General features: G+C 44.9%; 1 protein-coding gene across 3 annotated transcripts in view; it reads right to left on the bottom strand.

The window, feature by feature from the left end:
* LOC110490742 (metabotropic glutamate receptor 8) overlaps positions 1 to 13,147 on the bottom strand; it is a 319,290-nt gene extending 306,143 nt beyond the window's left edge. For all 3 annotated transcript variants that reach the window (XM_036944571.1, XM_036944570.1, XM_036944572.1), the window contains exons 1-2: positions 13,014 to 13,147; positions 7,514 to 8,380 (exon numbers count right to left, since the gene is read on the bottom strand). In XM_036944571.1, the coding sequence (XP_036800466.1) occupies positions 7,514 to 8,068 (555 nt within the window). In that variant the 5' untranslated portion in view covers positions 8,069 to 8,380; positions 13,014 to 13,147. The remainder of the gene's footprint in view (positions 1 to 7,513; positions 8,381 to 13,013) is intronic.
* Positions 13,148 to 18,427: the final 5,280 nt, after the last annotated feature.

The raw sequence follows: 18,427 nt of genomic DNA, 5'->3' as shown, positions 1-18,427 counted from the left end.
GGCAAGTCGACGTCTACGCTAGGACTGTGGCGGTGATGTCCTTCTGCCGGTTATTGTCATGCAAAAGACTGCCGGTCTCACAGTAGTCGACCGTTTATTAACATAAACACGTTTAGCATCTGCAGGCCTCCACACACACACGCAAGCTGCTGCTGGGCGCATTTGGAACATTTAACATGTCTAAAATAAATGATTGAATATACACCATCACAATAAATCCATTATTTATTTTTAGGAATGTCCGTCTAAATAAACATTATGATATGAAGAAAATGTATTTCAGAAGAACAGAATACGTGTTGCCCGACTGTATGTTTTGTGCCACGCTATCGGCTGTAGGCTTGTTCATTTAGCAGACAAGATATGCTTAAGTCCCCTGACATTATTTTATATTTTAGGATTTTATAGTAAGAAGATTATAATTGAACTTAGCTGACTAAAATAGAAGAGATATTTTTCCCATTCCTGAGCAAGTGTGAATACGAAGAGGCTATGTTGAGCGTAAAAGTGATCATTTGAAACAGGTCCTATACACTAGATTTAGAGTTATTTGGCAACTTTACTTTTGAATGATGCAAACCATAGTGTCGTGCTGCCGACCACCATTTAACCTCTATTTAAGTATTCACAGCCTACAGAAAATACGTTTTTCAACGCTTTTTCATCCTATTTTCAGCTCTCTCTCCTCCTCCACTAATGTTGTTTCCATGTTTTCCCACAACCATTTTATAAATAATGCTGGTGTGCTAATAAAACATAGAAACAGCTCCCTCTGGACAAGAGGCTGAGAAAAGAGATGAGAGTTTTGTCTTTCTTCCCTTCTATACCCCTCGTTCTATTCCCACCCTCTCGTTCCCTGTATTCTAAACCGAGCCCTAGGAGCCAGTGAGAGCCAGTGCACAAACCCTGGGTCAAGTACAGAATTTGAATATTTTCTAATTACTTGTAAAGTACAGAGGTGAGGGTGATTTAGCTTGGGGTTTGCCCTTTGGGACTATTCCATCACTCATCACAACCACGACAACCAACCACTGAGCATCAAACTCCCATTAGTCTCCTTATGTTGTTCAACAACAAAAACAAAGCTCTTGTTCATGCCATGGAACCATCTTGCTTTGACTAGCCATAGAGATATACTTCCTAGTAATAACCAGCCAGTCTCTCTCTCTCAGGCAAAAGCCTTGCATGGGGGGCTGTTTTGCAGTGTGTCACTGACAGGCGGTTTATAAGAGGCCGCCTACGGCGTCATTTTCCGTCAGACACTAGAGTTCACACATCTCCTGCTCAACCCTGGGGATCTCCTTAGAGGCAGGTGACAAGTCTCAGAGAACAGCACAAACACGCTTCTAACACACACAGACCAAGCACAATGCTAACACACACAGACCAAGCACAATGCTAACACACACACTTCTAACACACACAGACTGAGCACAATGCTAACACACACAGACCAAGCACAATGCTAACACACACGCTTCTAACACACACAGACCAAGCACAATGCTAACACACACACTTCTAACACACACAGACTGAGCACAATGCTAACACACACAGACCAAGCACAATGCTAACACACACGCTTCTAACACACACAGACCAAGCACAATGCTAACACACACGCTTCTAACACACACAGACCAAGCACAATGCTAACACACACACTTCTAACACACACAGACCAAGCACAATGCTAACACATGCTTCTAACACACACAGACCAAGCACAATGCTAACACACACACTTCTAACACACACAGACCAAGCACAATGCTAACACACACGCTTCTAACACACACAGACCAAGCACAATGCTAACACACACACTTCTAACACAAACAGACCAAGCACAATGCTAACACACACACTTCTAACACACACATACCAAGCACAATGTTAACACACACACACTTCTAACACACACAGACCAAGCACAATGCTAACACACACACTTCTAACACACACACTTCTAACACACACAGACCAAGCACAATGCTAACACACACACTTCTAACACAAACAGACCAAGAGCACTCCTCACAGAGACTTTTGAAACTCACCACATCTTACACATTCAGCCCAAGTACAATCCTCAAACACACTTCCTACATCCACAGACAAACACACAAACCTAACACATGCACCCCAAATACACCCCTGACAATCACACACATATTTCATTCACACCCACATCCATGACACAATCTCCTCACACAAACGCGTTACACACACTTGTGAGTCGTGACACACATACAGTAGCCCAAGCACACTACTCTCACCCCTTATACAACTTCCTTACAGACCTGACCCAAAAACACTTGTTACCCCCATTCTCTTAAAGGGATAGTTGCCCCAAACAGACATTCTACAACCAGGCTTTCCAGAATCAGGTTCATTATAAAAACAAACTCTGGTGACCTCGACTCACTCCCAAAGAGCTTGAGGAGAAACTGGTAGACAAGTAAACAAACTTCACTCAAAAACCTGTGTGTGTGTGTGTGTGTGTGTGTGCGTGTGTGTGTGTGTGTGTGTGTGTGTGTGTGTGTGTGTGTGTGTGTGTGTGTGTGTGTGTTGCCAGTGGAGCTCGTTTGATGAATCATCAGTAGGTCGTCCTGGCTGAAAATAAATAATTTGAGACGGACAATTAGAGCTCTCCTCGTTAGTGAGGGCCTGGCCTTCACTCTCTGGGGTGTGGCGGCCATCTTGCTTGAGACAGGCAGAGCGAGACAAAAGTAGTGCACTACACAGGGAATAGGGTGCCATTTGGGAAGCAGACAGTTTCTCCTCTCTAATGAGATCTCCTGGTTGTTGTTGTTGTTGTTGTTGTGGTGTGAAGAACCCCTGGCTCCATTATCAGCCACTTAATTCTCTCATCATTAACGAGATCAACGGCACAATCATCAGAGTCCTGAGACTCCTGAGACGCTCTCTCGGTTTCTCCCTGTTGATCTCAATCTCTCTCTCTCTTCTCTCAGTCTCTAAATCTAACTCAGTTCACAGTAATAACAGACACATACTAGCACACTTTCTGTCTGGACCTGTCCAACCACATCCTCAGAAGTTTTGCCCTCTGGCCATCAGTAACTCTGTCCTTAAACTCTTCAATGCAGAGGGCGAAATTATCCCGATGACTTCTATTTGTCATGTATGACTCATGAGCATGTAGTTGTTCATTCCATTCCAATCTAATTGTTGTCTTCGGAGTGTAATGGAGCAACACGGTTGGTTCATAATTCGCCGAGCAGTCTTTGAAATGATCCTCTTCTATCAACGCGTTCTCAGTTCAACGACAGAGTGCATCACGTTCCCGGGGGGCCTGAAAATATTTGCTCTCGCCAATATCATTCTCAGCAAGACTCCGAAACAATTGTTCCTTTACACCCCCTCAACCCTCCTCCCTCTTGGCTCGTTGGGAGCAGAGCGAATCTTCTCCTCATCCTATCAGACAATAGTAACACAGTAATACAGAGACTATGGGTAATATGACACATCGCAGCAGATAATACTGCTCCAGACGCTGCATTGCTGGAGTATGGCGTTATCTACTAAACCGTCACACACACACACATGCACTCGCGCACAAACGCACACATGCACACACACACAGACACCCCGTATTCCTCCCCAACACAAATGGATTTGAAATAGCAAGGTAAATGATGGGGAAAGACATCACTAACGTTCCTTTTCTATCTGACCTTTGGTTCAATTGAAATGGTTGAAATAGAATGGACCCCAAACCTGTCTAAACAGTGATCCAGTATAATTATCAACCTGTGGCCCCTCTGGAGCTTCTCAATCAGTACCCAACCAGCCAGGCAGGCCGGGCAGGTGTAGGCCTGGTTAACCTGCCTTACAGGGGCCAACGGAGGGAGGAGATACCCACAGTCTGTGTCCACTACCAGCCCAGCTCTATAGAGAGACAGGGGGTGAAACATGGCCAAGCAAACAGGAAGGGTTACTGGAGTGAAACGGTTGTGTCTGGTTGGGGTATACAGGGCTGGAACGTCCATACATCCATCCTCCATCTCAGTTCTCCCAGTTTCCACCAGGTTGTGTCTGCTCAGTGCATCTGGGTTCTCCTCTTATTTGAGACAGGCCGAGAGAGCCTACGTCTGTGTCCCTCCTATTCCCTAAGCAGCCTACTACTTTTGGCCAGAGCCATATGGGCCCTGCACAAAGTAGTGCACTACATAGGGAATAGGGTGCCATTTGGGAAACAGTCAGTCTCTCCTCTCAAATAAGATCTCCTGGTTGTTGTTGGGATGTGAAGAACTCTGGGCTGAGTGGGAGAGTATGTTGTGTTTGCTATCCGGGGCAGGAACCTCTATCCATTCCGACCTCCATCTTGGATCTAATTCCTCACAGTTTCCACCATCGCTGGGCTTCCCCATTGGGGTTTACCATGCTGCTCAATGCATCTGGGTTCTCCTCTGTGCTGACTAAGGGAGTCTGGGGGCTCCAGTGGGGAGATTAGCTGGCCTATGCCACCCAGTATGACATCTTCTCCAACATGCTATTTCCAGACGGCAACACACTCTGCATCATTCATGAGACATGAAGCTGCAGATAAAGCATGGACATAGTAATGTGGTACGGAGCACAATCCATCCTTCCACACACACACACACACACACACACACACACACACACACACACACACACACACACACACACACACACACACACACACACACACACACACACACAGGGAGAAACACATTAACACATGGGGGGGGGGGGGGGGGGAACTCAATCTTAGGATGGTGTTTTTAAAGTTTTGTACACTCGGTGTATACATACACACAAACACACACACAGAAATGCTACAATGCAAACACACGTCTACCAATCCCCTGCTCTAAATCCTATTAGTGAAATGAGAACGAGGCACTGCGACCTAAAATCAAGGCCCTGTGTGTGCTGTTTCCATGGCAGAATCCTCCCTAAATCATGTTTAGTATTATTATGCACAGGTTTAGAATACAGCACTGCCACTCACACAGAACCAGGGCAATGATGTGGGAGAAATGGAGAAATAAAAGAGAGAGAGAGAGAGAGAGAGAGAAATAAAAAGAGAGAGAGATAAATAAAAAGACAGAGAGAAATAAAAAAAGAGAGACAAGAGAGAGAGAAATAAAGAGAGAGAGAGAGAAATAAAAAGAGAGAGAGAGAAATGTTAAAAAGAGAGACGAGAGAGAGAAAAATAAAAAGAGAGAGAGAGAGAGAGAAATAAAAAGAGAGAAATAAAAAAAGAGAGAGACGAGAGAGAGAGAGAGGATTAAAGAGAGAGAAATAAAGAGAGAGACGAAAGAGAGAGAAATAAAAAAGAGAGAGAGAAATAAAAGAGAGAGAGAGAGAAATAAAAGAGAGAGAGAGAGAAATAAAAAAAGAGAGAGAAGAGAGAGAGAGAGAGAAATAAGAGAGAGAGAGAAATAAAAAAGAGAGAAGAGAGAGAGAAAAATAAAAAAAGAGAGAAATTAAAATAGAGAGAAATAAAAGAGTGAGAGAGAAATAAAAAAGAGAGAAAAATAAAAAGAGAGCGAAATAAAAAAGAGCGAGAAGTGAGAGAGAGAGAGAGAGAAGAGCGAGAGAGAGAGAAATAAAAAGAGAGAGAAGAAAGAGAGAGAAGAGTGAGAGAGAGAGAGAAATAAAAAGAGAGAGAGAAGAGCGAGAGAGAGAAATAAAAAGAGAGAGAAGAAAGAGAGAGAAGAGTGAGAGAGAGAGAGAAATAAAAAGAGAGAGAGAAGAGCGAGAGAGAGAAATAAAAAGAGAGAGAAGAAAGAGAGAGAAGAGTGAGAGAGAGAGAGAAATAAAAAGAGAGAGAGAAGAGCGAGAGAGAGAAATAAAAAGAGAGACAGAGAGAAGTGAGAGAGAGAGAGTAAGAAGACAAAGGTGTATGGCTGAGAATGTCACATGGATCATTAGGAGACACATATTTCCACATTGCGCTCGCATCAATCAACCTTGTTGGACTAATGACGGCGGGAACACACACACTCTTGTGCTCGTATACTCACATTCCTCTGTTACAACCACTCTACCATTAATTGGCTTTTGTACCCTAGACAGTAATTGATTTCATTGTTTCTCCATGTTCTAGAAAGCCCCGTCTAAACCAGTCGAGCATAGATCAAATTTGAACAGCATACCACCATGCCCAAAACCTCATACACACACACACACACAGTCTCCAGGGCTGAGGGCAGAGTGAGGTGGAGTATTCTTTAATAAGATTGACAGTATTTTAATTGGTTGTCACAATTGAACTGTATCTGCCTGCAGTAGCGAGCGAGCGCGGCTGGCTGAAGTGGCGTCTCTGTGTGTAATACCAGAGAACCTATGTCAGGAGCCAGGCTGCTTCTAGAACACAATAATGGCTCTGACTGACAGACACAGGCCAGGGTAATATCCTGCTGGAACAATATGCATCCATCTGACGAGGAGAGGATAAGAGGAGGAGGAGGAGGAGGAGGGGAGATAGACAGGATGTAGCCCCAGCGCTGGCAGCCAGCAATATACTCCATTTCACTGTAAAGAGACCCCTTACATCCAACACACAGTGGCTGGTGTTCAACACCTACACACACAGTGCCATAGTATCCACACAAACACAACACAAAGATCCACGCATGGCTCCAACACCAATGTAAGCACAAACCATGACATCACCCACACTGAAACCGGCAAGGTTCTTAACCCAGACCCAGCCTGACTAACCCAACTAAACTCAAGTCAAACTATACCAGTCCCAGCCTGACTAACCCAACCAAACTCAAGTCAAACTAAACCAGACCCAGCCTGACTAACCCAACCAAACTCAAGTCAAACTAAACCAGACCCAGCCTGACTAACCCAACCAAACTCAAGTCAAACTAAACCAGACCCAGCCTGACTAACCCAACCTAACTCAAGTCAAACTAAACCAGACCCAGTCTGACTAAGCCAACCAAACTCAAGTCAAACTAAACCAGACCCAGCCTGACTAACCCAACCAAACTCAAGTCAAATTAAACCAGACCCAGCCTGACTAACCCAACCAAACTCAAGTCAAACTAAACCAGACCCAGCCTGACTAACCCAACCAAACTCAAGTCAAACTAAACCAGACCCAGCCTGACTAACCCAACCTAACTCAAGTCAAACTAAACCAGACCCAGTCTGACTAAGCCAACCAAACTCAAGTCAAACTAAACCAGACCCAGCCTGACTAACCCAACCAAACTCAAGTCAAATTAAACCAGACCCAGCCTGACTAACCCAACCAAACTCAAGTCAAACTAAACCAGACCCAGCCTGACTAACCCAACCAAACTCAAGTCAAACTAAACCAGACCCAGCCTGACTAACCCAACCAAACTCCAGTCAAACTAAACCAGACCCAGCCTGACTAACTCAACCAAACACAAATCAAACTAAACCAGACCCAGCCCGACTAACCCAACCAAACACAAATCAAACTAAACCAGACCCACCAGAAACCAACCCAGACCCGTTCCAGTGTCCTTACCTTGAACAGCCTCAGTATATTGGCAACCATGATGGACACGGAGCTGGCCGCCGCCCCGATCACCCCCACGATCTTATCAGGCTTGGCGAAGATGGGCAGGTCGCCATTGGCACAGCGTACATCCGAGCCGTCCTTCTCGATGAGGGCCTGGACAAAGGTCAGCGACTGCTCCAGGGCGTAGGTGTCTCTGGAGCAGGTGTCCAGGATCCGGGCCCCCAGGGTGATGTTGGGGAGCAGCTCCGTGTCCTTGTTGATCAGGTCGATGGCAAACATCATGGCCTCAAGACGATGGATCCCTTTCTCCTTCTTCAGTTCCCCGCAGGGCATGCCACCGCCCCCCCGGGAGTGCACCGGGAACAGGCCACCCAGGATGATGTCGCCTTCCAATCGGATGGAGTGAGCGTACTCCTGATTGGGCGCAGTACCAATGGCGGGGTCCGTGATTCGCTGAGGAGAGGCCAGAGGGAGGAACCAGGAACATGAGGCAAGGAAGTGGAGAAGGAAGTGGCGTGTGGCGAGGAAGGAAGGAAGGCGTTGGGATTCCGGCAACGCCATGGTAACAGTTGAGTGGCGGTTGTGGGAGGAGTTACTGAGGAGTTACTGTGGAGTTTGTGGGCGGGATCATGGGTGAAAGAGCGTCAGTGCCCCGGGGGAGGAGTTAGCAGGCAGCTCTAAGATGTCCCAGGCCCATGAGGCATGCATGTCCCAGTAGAGGAGATAGAGGAGAGAGAGAGAGAGAGAGAGAGAGAGAGAGAGAGAGAGAGAGAGAGAGAGAGAGAGAGAGAGAGAGAGAGAGAGAGAGAGGAGACGGTGGCAGCGAGTGCAGCTGCAGCGATTGTAATCCTGAACTCACATCTTCAGCAGACCCTGCAAGATACACACACAGAGAACACGTAGCAGTCAGTGCCTCAGTTATCTAGCACACACAGTCTCTCCCTCCCTCCCTCCCTTCCTCGCTCACACACACACACACATACACACACACACACACACACACAAACACACACACACACACACACAAATCACTGTTCATGCTGCAATGCCTGTCTTCCAGACTCAAGAGTAGAGAGATGAGCATTGGCCACACACACAGTACAGCCCCCTCCCCCCTCTCTCTCTCACACACACACACACAACCGCCAATCCTATCCCACTGATAAGTCCATCCTATCCGTCAGTGCCAAGCCTGTCAAACACAAAGTGCCAAGCCTGTCAAACACATCAACAATGGTCCAGAAGGCATTATTCACTTGGACAGAGTGAAGGTTACTCAGTGTGTAATCATTCAGTATAAACATCTACTGGTTCTACACCTGTTTGACTGACAGCTGCATGGGAATCAACACCTGGAAGGTGTTACCTCAGCTACCTAATCATTGTCATCAGAAACAGTACAGTAATGATGTAGCAAGCCATCCTAGTACGTGAGTCAGTGAGAAGAGGCAAGGCTTTCATGGAGCAGGTTCGGTTTAACGCTCTTAGTTTTCTTGCTGGTCTCATTCCCGCTTTGAATGTCCTTCGCGAATGGAAGTGATGTCATTGCTGGCCAATCAGATTAGGCTACTGGGTGCCCTCTTTACCTCAAAATATAATATCCACTGGCGGCCTGGTTTATCTGTAGCCCGCTAATAAACTTTTATCATTCATATCACATCATCACTCTCTATTCCTCAGACAAAACAAAGGCATGAGGAAAAGACCATCATTGAGACAGACGAAGAGGGCCTTCCTAATAGTGTGTTTGATCTGTTATGGTTTGACCACACCCGCTTCCCCAAAATAGTCAAATGTGTGGATATTCTTCTGAGATAGATAGAAGAGCATATTAATAACACTAGAATGTGAAAATATCAAAGAAATTCACATTCGTAGCTATAATGTATTGGCTCAATAAGTCTAAACTTCCCGCTGAGCGCCATGACCACTTTTGAGCGCGTCCGCGTGCGTTCCAAAAGGCACAGATGCTGCGCAGTATGCTTGTGTGGGCTGAACCGGCTGCACAATTCTAGGATGCTGAGAGATGCTAGGGGACTGCTGCATCATTGCATATAAATATCCTAATGTTTATTCGGACATCGTGGCAATATTTCTCCCTCCCTCCCCATCTATGAACCCATATTTCAAAGACGCTCACCTTTCCACACAAACAGCACTTCCACATACCACCCCACCCCCCCCCCCCCCCCCCCCCCCCCCCCCACCACCACCAACACCACCTTTTACCCTCAGAACAGCCTCAATTCCTTGGGGCAAGATGTCAAAAGCGTTCTACAAGATGTCGAAAGCGTTCCACAGGGATGCTGGCCCATGTTGACTCCAAAGCTTCCCACAGTTGTGTCAAGTTGGCTGGGTGTCCTTTGGGTGGTAGACCATTCTTGATAAACACAGGAAACTGTTGAACATGAAAAACCCAGCAGCATTGCGGTTCTTAACACAAACCGGTGCGCCTGGCACCTACTGCCATACACCCTCTGAATGGCACACATACACAATCCATGTCTCAATTGTCTCAAGGCCTAAAAATCCTTTGTTAACCTGTCTCCTCCCCTTCATCTACAGAGTTTGAAGTGGATTTAACAAGTGACATCAATAAGGGATCCTAGCGTTCACCTGGATTCACCTGGTCAGTCTGTCATGGAAAGAGCAGGTGCTCATAATATTTTGTACAGTGTATAGTTCCTATGGTTGCCAATTATACACCTATGAAATAAATTAATAATTTACCTTGAAAGGATAACATTACTATAGCACTTTACCAAGCACTTTAACAATAAAAAAAATGGCTAACGGAATTGGGTAAGGCACACGCATATTAATATAAAACAGTACATCTTTATGGTTAGGTTATATTCCTAATTGGCTATTCAGGCTGTATTCATGCATACACTTTAAACCCCAATGTGCTGTCATTACTCAAAACTTTTGAGGAAATCCGTTGCACTTAATATATATGAGTACAGTTACTTGAAGTGATTCTGTAGTGAGTCTTGTGAGCTTGAACACTTTGAGTAATGCCCCCACTAAGCCACGCATCCCAATATAGTTTCCCAGTGTACCTTGCCTTTTCGAGGGAATTGTAGTTAACCCCCCCCCCCCCCCCCCCCCCCCTCCTCCCCATGACTGTATTTGTTAGTGACATAGACATGGTTGTTGAATTGATTCATTTTCAGCCCTGTGGCCTTCACCGAGTAAATTCCTAGGTGAATGTTATCATTAAACTCTTTATGACAATACTAAGTATAAGGCCTTATTTTGAGGTCAAAACAAATTCCAGTAACTTTCCCAGATTTTCAAAAAAGTCCTAGTTGAAGTATTTCCAGGAATCTTCCGACTGCAATTTCTGGAAAACCTGAGATATTCACAAGAACTTTGCGTCCCTAACTGCAAGTCATATAATGCTGGCTTGCAAATGTGTAATTCCTATTGGAATCCAGACAGAATTAGGACATCGAACAGCTGGAATTCACATTCGCCTACAATCTGTATTCACAACGACTGCAAGGTTTCGGGAAATTATGAGGACTGCATTTAAACTGGAACAGTAATTTCAATAAGGGGTTGCAAAAATCAAAATAAATTATTAGATTAGTTTAGAAAAAAATTATGTTATTTATCTCTGTGTAGCATAAGATTTATCTATCCATCCCTCAATGTACATGCAAAAACACAGATATTAAAAACAATTCCAAAAAAATCTATCTGCAGTAGAGCATGCTGGGAAAAAAAGTACGTTTGTTATTTTTTAATATAACTTTAAAAAAAATAAAGTTGATGTGACTTCTCATTTCGTTTTGAGTCACTACCACAAACATTTTAAGTAATGATGACTTTTCATGGACTTTGAGTTCAACTTACTATACGTTTTTGAGTTCATAATGCCTTGGGTTTTACAGTGTAAGAATGGATCTTTCAACGTATTTTCTTTTACACTATTTTATTTCACTCCTGCAATAAAACCTTATCACAAGCATTTCGCTACACCCGCAATAACATCTGCTAATCGCGTGTATTTGGCCAATAACATTTGATTTGATTCCTGCTCGGGTTGGAACTTTTGACTCACTAATAAGAGATAATTGACAGAATGGTGGAAATTCTAGCAGTGTTATCATTATTGTTGGCAGTAGGAAAAAAAGGGAGTATTACCCTGCGAGGCAGAGGCCGGCCCATTTAACTTTTTAATTTACACCAATCGCTAGGTGTCAGTCTGCACCATCCTCTCTATTGGTCATTATATTAGGTTTCCTCGTGTGCAGAGACGTTCACTGGGGAGCGCACTGCTCTTTTCACAAAGTGATAGCTTTTCTCTCTTTTTCGCCTCTCTCTCTCCCTCCCTCTGCTATTTTATCCCCCTCCCTCTGCTCGTTTCTCTCTCCCATCTCCCCGCCCGTTCCTCTCCCTCCTCCTGCTCCCTCTCCCTCCTCCTTAGTTTCCCCCTCTCACCGCACCCGTTGAATATGACATTTTTTATTTATTTTTGCAATTCCGATCACAGGCAGGTAAAGACACCAACCAACGGCAACGAATCAAACACATCCCAAATCCCTCCAACGGTTCCCCCCTAAATTGACTTGTGATCCTCACAATTCCCTTGACCCGTTCTTGTGGATGAGAGAAGCAACGGAACTCCTCACAGAAGACGTGGTGGAAGTGGTGTGTTAGTATGATTGCGTGGGTTTGTTGTGAGGATAGATGGGGATCAATGTGGGATACACCACCACCCTCTGATACATACGGATGATTAAAGCAGTGGCCTGAAGCAGGCAGCTGCGGTATACAAATCGTGGTTGTGCTCCAAAGAGAAATAACGACCTAATGACGTCTTCATGGTAGGCTACATATAATTAGATAAAAACATTATCAACCCGTAATGTTTTTTAATTCAAGTTCAATATAACATTTCGTGTCTATAGATTGAGACAGCATCCTTCATGTGTGTGAAATAACGCGTCCCTTTTCAGTGAGCTCTCTGAAAATCACACTATTGATATCCCAATTATTTTCATCTAATTTTCCCATATTAATTATGATTAATTAGATCACAAAATAAGACGTTTGTGCTACGGATGAGATCAGTTGTATGGATCATTCCTAAATGCCATCAGAGCGGATGCTGTTTCTTGGCGCGCGGAACAGAGCAGAGAGCGCATTCCTTTGGGTCAATATCGGAACTTCATTGCGGAGCTCAGCAGTTTCCTTTCCCAACACTGAACCCTTCTCATTTAGCTACAGGTCACGACTCTGATTAACGATACCGTGGACTGTCAACATCAACTATGCATGTCGATAATGAAAAGATAAATAGTTATTTAAGGGATGATTTGCAGAACCATCGAGGGTAATTAATTTAACAATGAGGGAGAAGAAAAGGCAGATGGACGAAGAGCGATGGATTCTTCAGATAGAGGGAGAGAGGGGGGGGGGAGAATTATGTTTGATGGGACCTTCTCAGACATACGAAAACTATTGAACTAAATATGTAATTTTCAAAAATGCCTACCTGCTTTTCCGTGACTTGATTGAGTGATCCTCGCTCCTTCGCGTCCCACTCATAGATGCACGCGCCTCGGGTTTTCGGTGCTGAAAGGGACAGCGCATGCAGCCGTCCAGCCAAGCAGCCAGCGCGCGTCTCCGCCAAATGAATCACCCCCCCCCCCCAAAAAAACACCCACCCAACAGCGATTGGTCTCCCTACTCTCTCTTTTTTCTCTCTCTCATTCTCTCTCTCTCCGCATATCCCCTTCTCTCTTTATCAGCATCGGCACCTTTTATATGTAGCATAAATGACACAGAAACGGTTTGAAATGCAACATTTAAGCAGTCATATTCTGATGCATATGCCCAGACAGATTCCCATTCAATTAATCCGTTATGATTGAGATCAATGTCTTAAAGCAAGACGACACCAATAGGCCTACATCTACTTTCTGCATAATAGCCAACACAAAAACGCAGCCATTGGTTCCTCTCTGACGCTCACACCAACATACATGTGTGTGCTACATGTCAATAGGTTCTTTCTAATCAATAGGCCTATTGGTTGCAGTGATCAATCTATAACTTGATTTATGCAGATATATTGCAGATAAGCCGATGCTATATATTGGTGATTAACAACCAAAATGAATACGGACGGGGGTACGATCAAAAGTCAGACAACTGATTCATCAAGAAGAAAAAAGGCTTTCGCGTTCAAATGACGGTGCTGTGCGAGACGTGATAAAATGGTGTCATGACTTTAGGAGCGAGCGCCTCACTAGATAGAGCACTACCGCCATCTAGAGTAACGTAGCCTACAGTAGGTCCATAAACGAAACACCGGTCATGTCAATTTATGGAAACTATTGACTATAGCTCTTCTGTTAAAAAAAAAAAACATAGGTTGAATCAACCAAAGCATACTTGTTCAGGGATAGACTAACAATCCGCAAAAACACTTCAAATCCACCAATAATAGACCCTCTTAAATCCAAGCATCAAGATCCACAGTAGCCTGGCCCAGTGGTTCTTAATAAAATAGGGTTCGGGGACGCCTGTGGGTCAGAGGAGGTACTGCAAGGGGTCCGCAGACTGATCGCAAAACTCTGTATAACACACAGCCTGTCTGGCTGCTTTGTATAGTAAGCCACGGCCACGTGACTCACTATCTATCTGTACGAGCGAACCATTTTCCTGATCGGGGTGATGTACCTAGTAAACTAAAAGGCTAAATAAAAGCCTTTAAATTCCTTCATCAAATCCACTTCAATCATTGTAGATGAAGAGGAGGAGACAGGTTAAAAAGTGACATCAATAAGGGATCATAGCTTTCACCTGGATTCACCAAGTCAGCCTATGTCATGGAAAAGGCAGGTGTACCTATTTCTTTTGTATACTCAGTGTGTATAAAACGTTTCAATTGTTTATGAATATACCTAGAAACAACAAGTTGAATGAATTTTGGGCAAGGAGTCCAAGGAAAAAAAATTGAGGGCGCAAACACAACATCATGTAATATTATTCAACCAAGTTAAATCTTTACCCTTAGATGCAGAGCATTGGCCTGGTTCACACAGATATTGGTAGCCACATTAAACAGAGGCTGCTGGGGGGAGCTATAGGAGGACGGCTCACTGTAATGGCTGGAAGGAAACAACATCTTTGACTCCAATGAGCCCATCCTCCTATAGCTCTTCCCACCAGCCTCCTCTGACACCAGTGATCAACTCAATTCGTGTATTACCTAAGAATGTTGTTTTGAACATAAATGCACTGTACTTTATGCTTTACACTGCAAAATTCTCTCTGCCCCATGGACAAGAAATGAGCTTTAAAGGGCAAAAATGTCTCTCTGATGCCAAGTGGGGAGGCCTTCAAAATGTTCGTTTTTTTCCTCAGGGCTCTAGACTTGATTAATCTGGCCATACACTGCAGAAGTCATAGTAAAAACAGCTTGTATGCTATTTTTATTGCACTCTAAAGCAGGGGTTGGAAGCACAATTCTTTTCCAATCGTTCCTTTCTTAGCCACAGAAACTGTGTGATGCCATCGCGTCAGCATGGACCAACATCCCCGGGGAACATTTCCAACTTGCAGAATCCATGCCCCGGAGCTTTCAGGTTGTTCTGAAGGCAAAGGGGATCTGACCCGGTACTAAATGGGTGTACCTAATAAACTGAGTATATACTGATGAGAGGTCGAAGGAGCATGGCAAGAATCGTGTAAGCTAACAGGCGAGCTACAAACAGACGAATAACGACTCAATATAACAGTAGTGTGCAGAACGCTATCACATTGATCCTTGTCACAGATGGGCTATTGATGGGCTATTGCAGCAGACGACCACACCGGGTTCCACTCCTCATCGCCTGTTCCGACAAATTGTGGGTCCTGTTGCGTCATGCTGATGGCAGAGATAGGATTTGGCGTAAACAGCATGAGTGATGACTGGATATGATGTAGGCCTACCTGTTGCACCTGACCAATTTTGCCCTGGTCTCCACTATGCCTCCATGCAATAGGGGATCCTTGGTATGTCCCTAAACCCTAACCCCTACCCTTACCTAACGCTAACCTTGAACCCTAACCCCTACCTAACGCTAACCCTAAACCCTACCCTTACCTAACACAAACCCTAAACCCTACCCTTACCTAACGCTAACCCCTACTCTTACCGAACACAAACCCTAAACCCTAACCCCTACCCTAACCTAAAGCTAACCCTACCCTTAACTAACACTGAACCCTACCTTTACCTAACGCTAACTCTAACCCCTACTCTTACCGAACGCAAACCCTAAACCTTAACCCCTACTCTTACCTAAAGCTAACCCTAAACCCTACCCTTACCTAACACTAACCGCTACCCTTACCTAAAGCTAACCCTAAACCCTACCCTTACCTAAAGCGAACCATAAATCCTACCCTTACCTAACATTAACCCCTAAATCCTACCCAAGGCAAACCCCTAACCTTACCTAATGCTAACCCTAACCCCTACCTAACGCTAACGCTAACCCGTACCCTACCCTTGCCTAACACTAACCCTAACCTAACGCTAACCCTACCCTTACTTAACACTAACCCTAACCCCTAACCTTACCTAACGCTAACCTTAAACCCTACCCTTACCTAACGCTAACCCCTAACCAAGGCTAACCCCTAACCCTTACCTAAAGCTAACCCTAAACCCTACCCTTACCTAACATTAACCCCTAACCCCTACCCAAGGCTAACCCTTACCCTACCCTTACCTAACACTAACCCTAACCTAACACTACCCTAACCCCCACCCTTACCTAATGGTAACCCTAAACCCTACCCTTACCTAACGCTAACCCTACCTAACGCTAACCCTACCCTTACCTAACACTAACCCCTAACCTTACCTAACGCTAACCTTACCTAACGCTAACCCCTACCTAAACGCTAACCCCTACCCTACCCTTACCTAACACTAACCCTAACCTAACGCTAACCCTACCCTTACACAACGCTAACCCCTACCCTTATCTAATGTTAACCCTAAGCCTAACCTAACGCTAACCCCTACCCTACCCTTACCTAACACTAACCCTAACCTAATGCTAACCCTACCCCTAACCTTACCTAACACTAACCCTAACCTTACCCTAAAATGACCTAACACTAACCCCTAACCTTACCCTACCTAACACTAACCCCTAACCTTACCTAACGCTAACCCTACCTAACGCTAACCCTAACCTTACCTAACACGAACCCCTAAACTTACCTAACGCTAACCCTAACCTTACCTAACACTAACCCTACCTATCGCTAACCCTAACCCTAACCTTACCTAACACTAACCCCTAACCTTACCTAACCCTAACCCCTACCTAACGCTAACCCTAACCTTACCTAACGCTAACCCTAACCTTACTTAACGCTAACCCCTACCTAACGCTAACCCCTACCCTACCCTTACCTAACAATAACCCTAACCTAACGCTAACGCTAACCCTACCCCTAACCTTACCTAACACTAACCCTAACCTAACGCTAAACCTACCCCTAACCTTACCTAAAGCTTACCCCTACCCTACCCTTACGCTAACCCCTACCCTACCCTTACCTAACACTAACCCTAACCTAACGCTAACCCTACTCCTAACCTTACGTAACACTAACCCCTACCCTTACCTAATGTTAACCCTAACCTAACGCTAACCCCTACCCTTACCTAACACTAACCCTAACCTAACGCTAACCCTACCCCTAACCTTACCTAACACTAACCCCTAACCTTACCTAACACTAACCCTAACCGAACGCTAACCCCTACCCTACCCTTACCTAACACTAACCCTAACCTAACACTAACCCTAACCTAACGCTAACCCCTACCCTACCCTTACCTAAACTAACCCCTAACCTTACCTAACACTAACCCTAACCTAACGCTAACCCTACCCCTAACCTTACCTAACGCTAACCCTAAACCCTAACCCAAAGCTAACCCTAAACCCTACCCTTACCTAAGGTTAACCCTAAACCGTAACCCATACACTTACCTAATGTTAACCCTAAACCCTACCCTTACCTAACGCTAACCCTACCCTTACCTAACGCTAACCCTAAACCCTTACCTAACGCTAACCCCTACCGAATGCTAACCCTAAACCCTAACCCAAAGCTAACCCTAAACCCTACCCTTACCTAAGGTTAACCCTAAACCGTAACCCATACACTTACCTAATGCTAACCCTAAACCCTACCCTTACCTAACACTAACCCTAAGTCCTAACCCCTACCCTTGCCTAACGCTAACCCTAATCCCTACCCTTACCTAATGCTAAAACCAAATCCCTACCATTACCTAACGCTAACCCTAATCCCTACCCTTACCTAATGCTAAAACCAAATCCCTACCATTACCTAATGCTAACCCTAAACCCTAACCTAACCTTACCTAACACTAACCCTAACCCCTACCCAACGCTAACCCTGACCTAACACTAACCCTAACCCCTACCTAACTCTAACCCTAACCCCTACCCTTACCTAACACTAACCCTAATCCCTACCTCTACCTAACGCTAACCCCTAACCTAACCCAATGCTAACCCTAACCCAATGCTAACCCTAACCAAATTCTAACCCTAACCCCTACCCAACACTAACCATAACCCTAACCCAATGCTAACCCTCACCCCTAACCTTACCTAACGCTAACCCTAACCCCTACCTAACACTAACCCATATACAGTGCATTCAGAGACTTGTCCCAAAGACACACCTGCGTTGTCTTGGCTGTGTGCTTAGGGTCGTTGTCCTGTTGGAGGATTAATCTTCACCCCAGTCTGAGGTCCTGAGCATGCTGGAGCAGGTTTTCATCAAGGATCTCTGTACTTTTCTCCGTTCATCTTTCCCTCGATCCTGACTAGTCTCCCAGTTCCTACTGCAGAAAAACAT

The sequence above is a fragment of the Oncorhynchus mykiss genome, chromosome 15, assembly GCF_013265735.2.
Source record: "Oncorhynchus mykiss isolate Arlee chromosome 15, USDA_OmykA_1.1, whole genome shotgun sequence".
Lineage (NCBI taxonomy): Eukaryota > Metazoa > Chordata > Actinopteri > Salmoniformes > Salmonidae > Oncorhynchus > Oncorhynchus mykiss.
The sequence above is the reverse complement of the archived record's forward strand: the minus strand, read 5'-3'. Positions and strand labels throughout refer to the sequence as shown.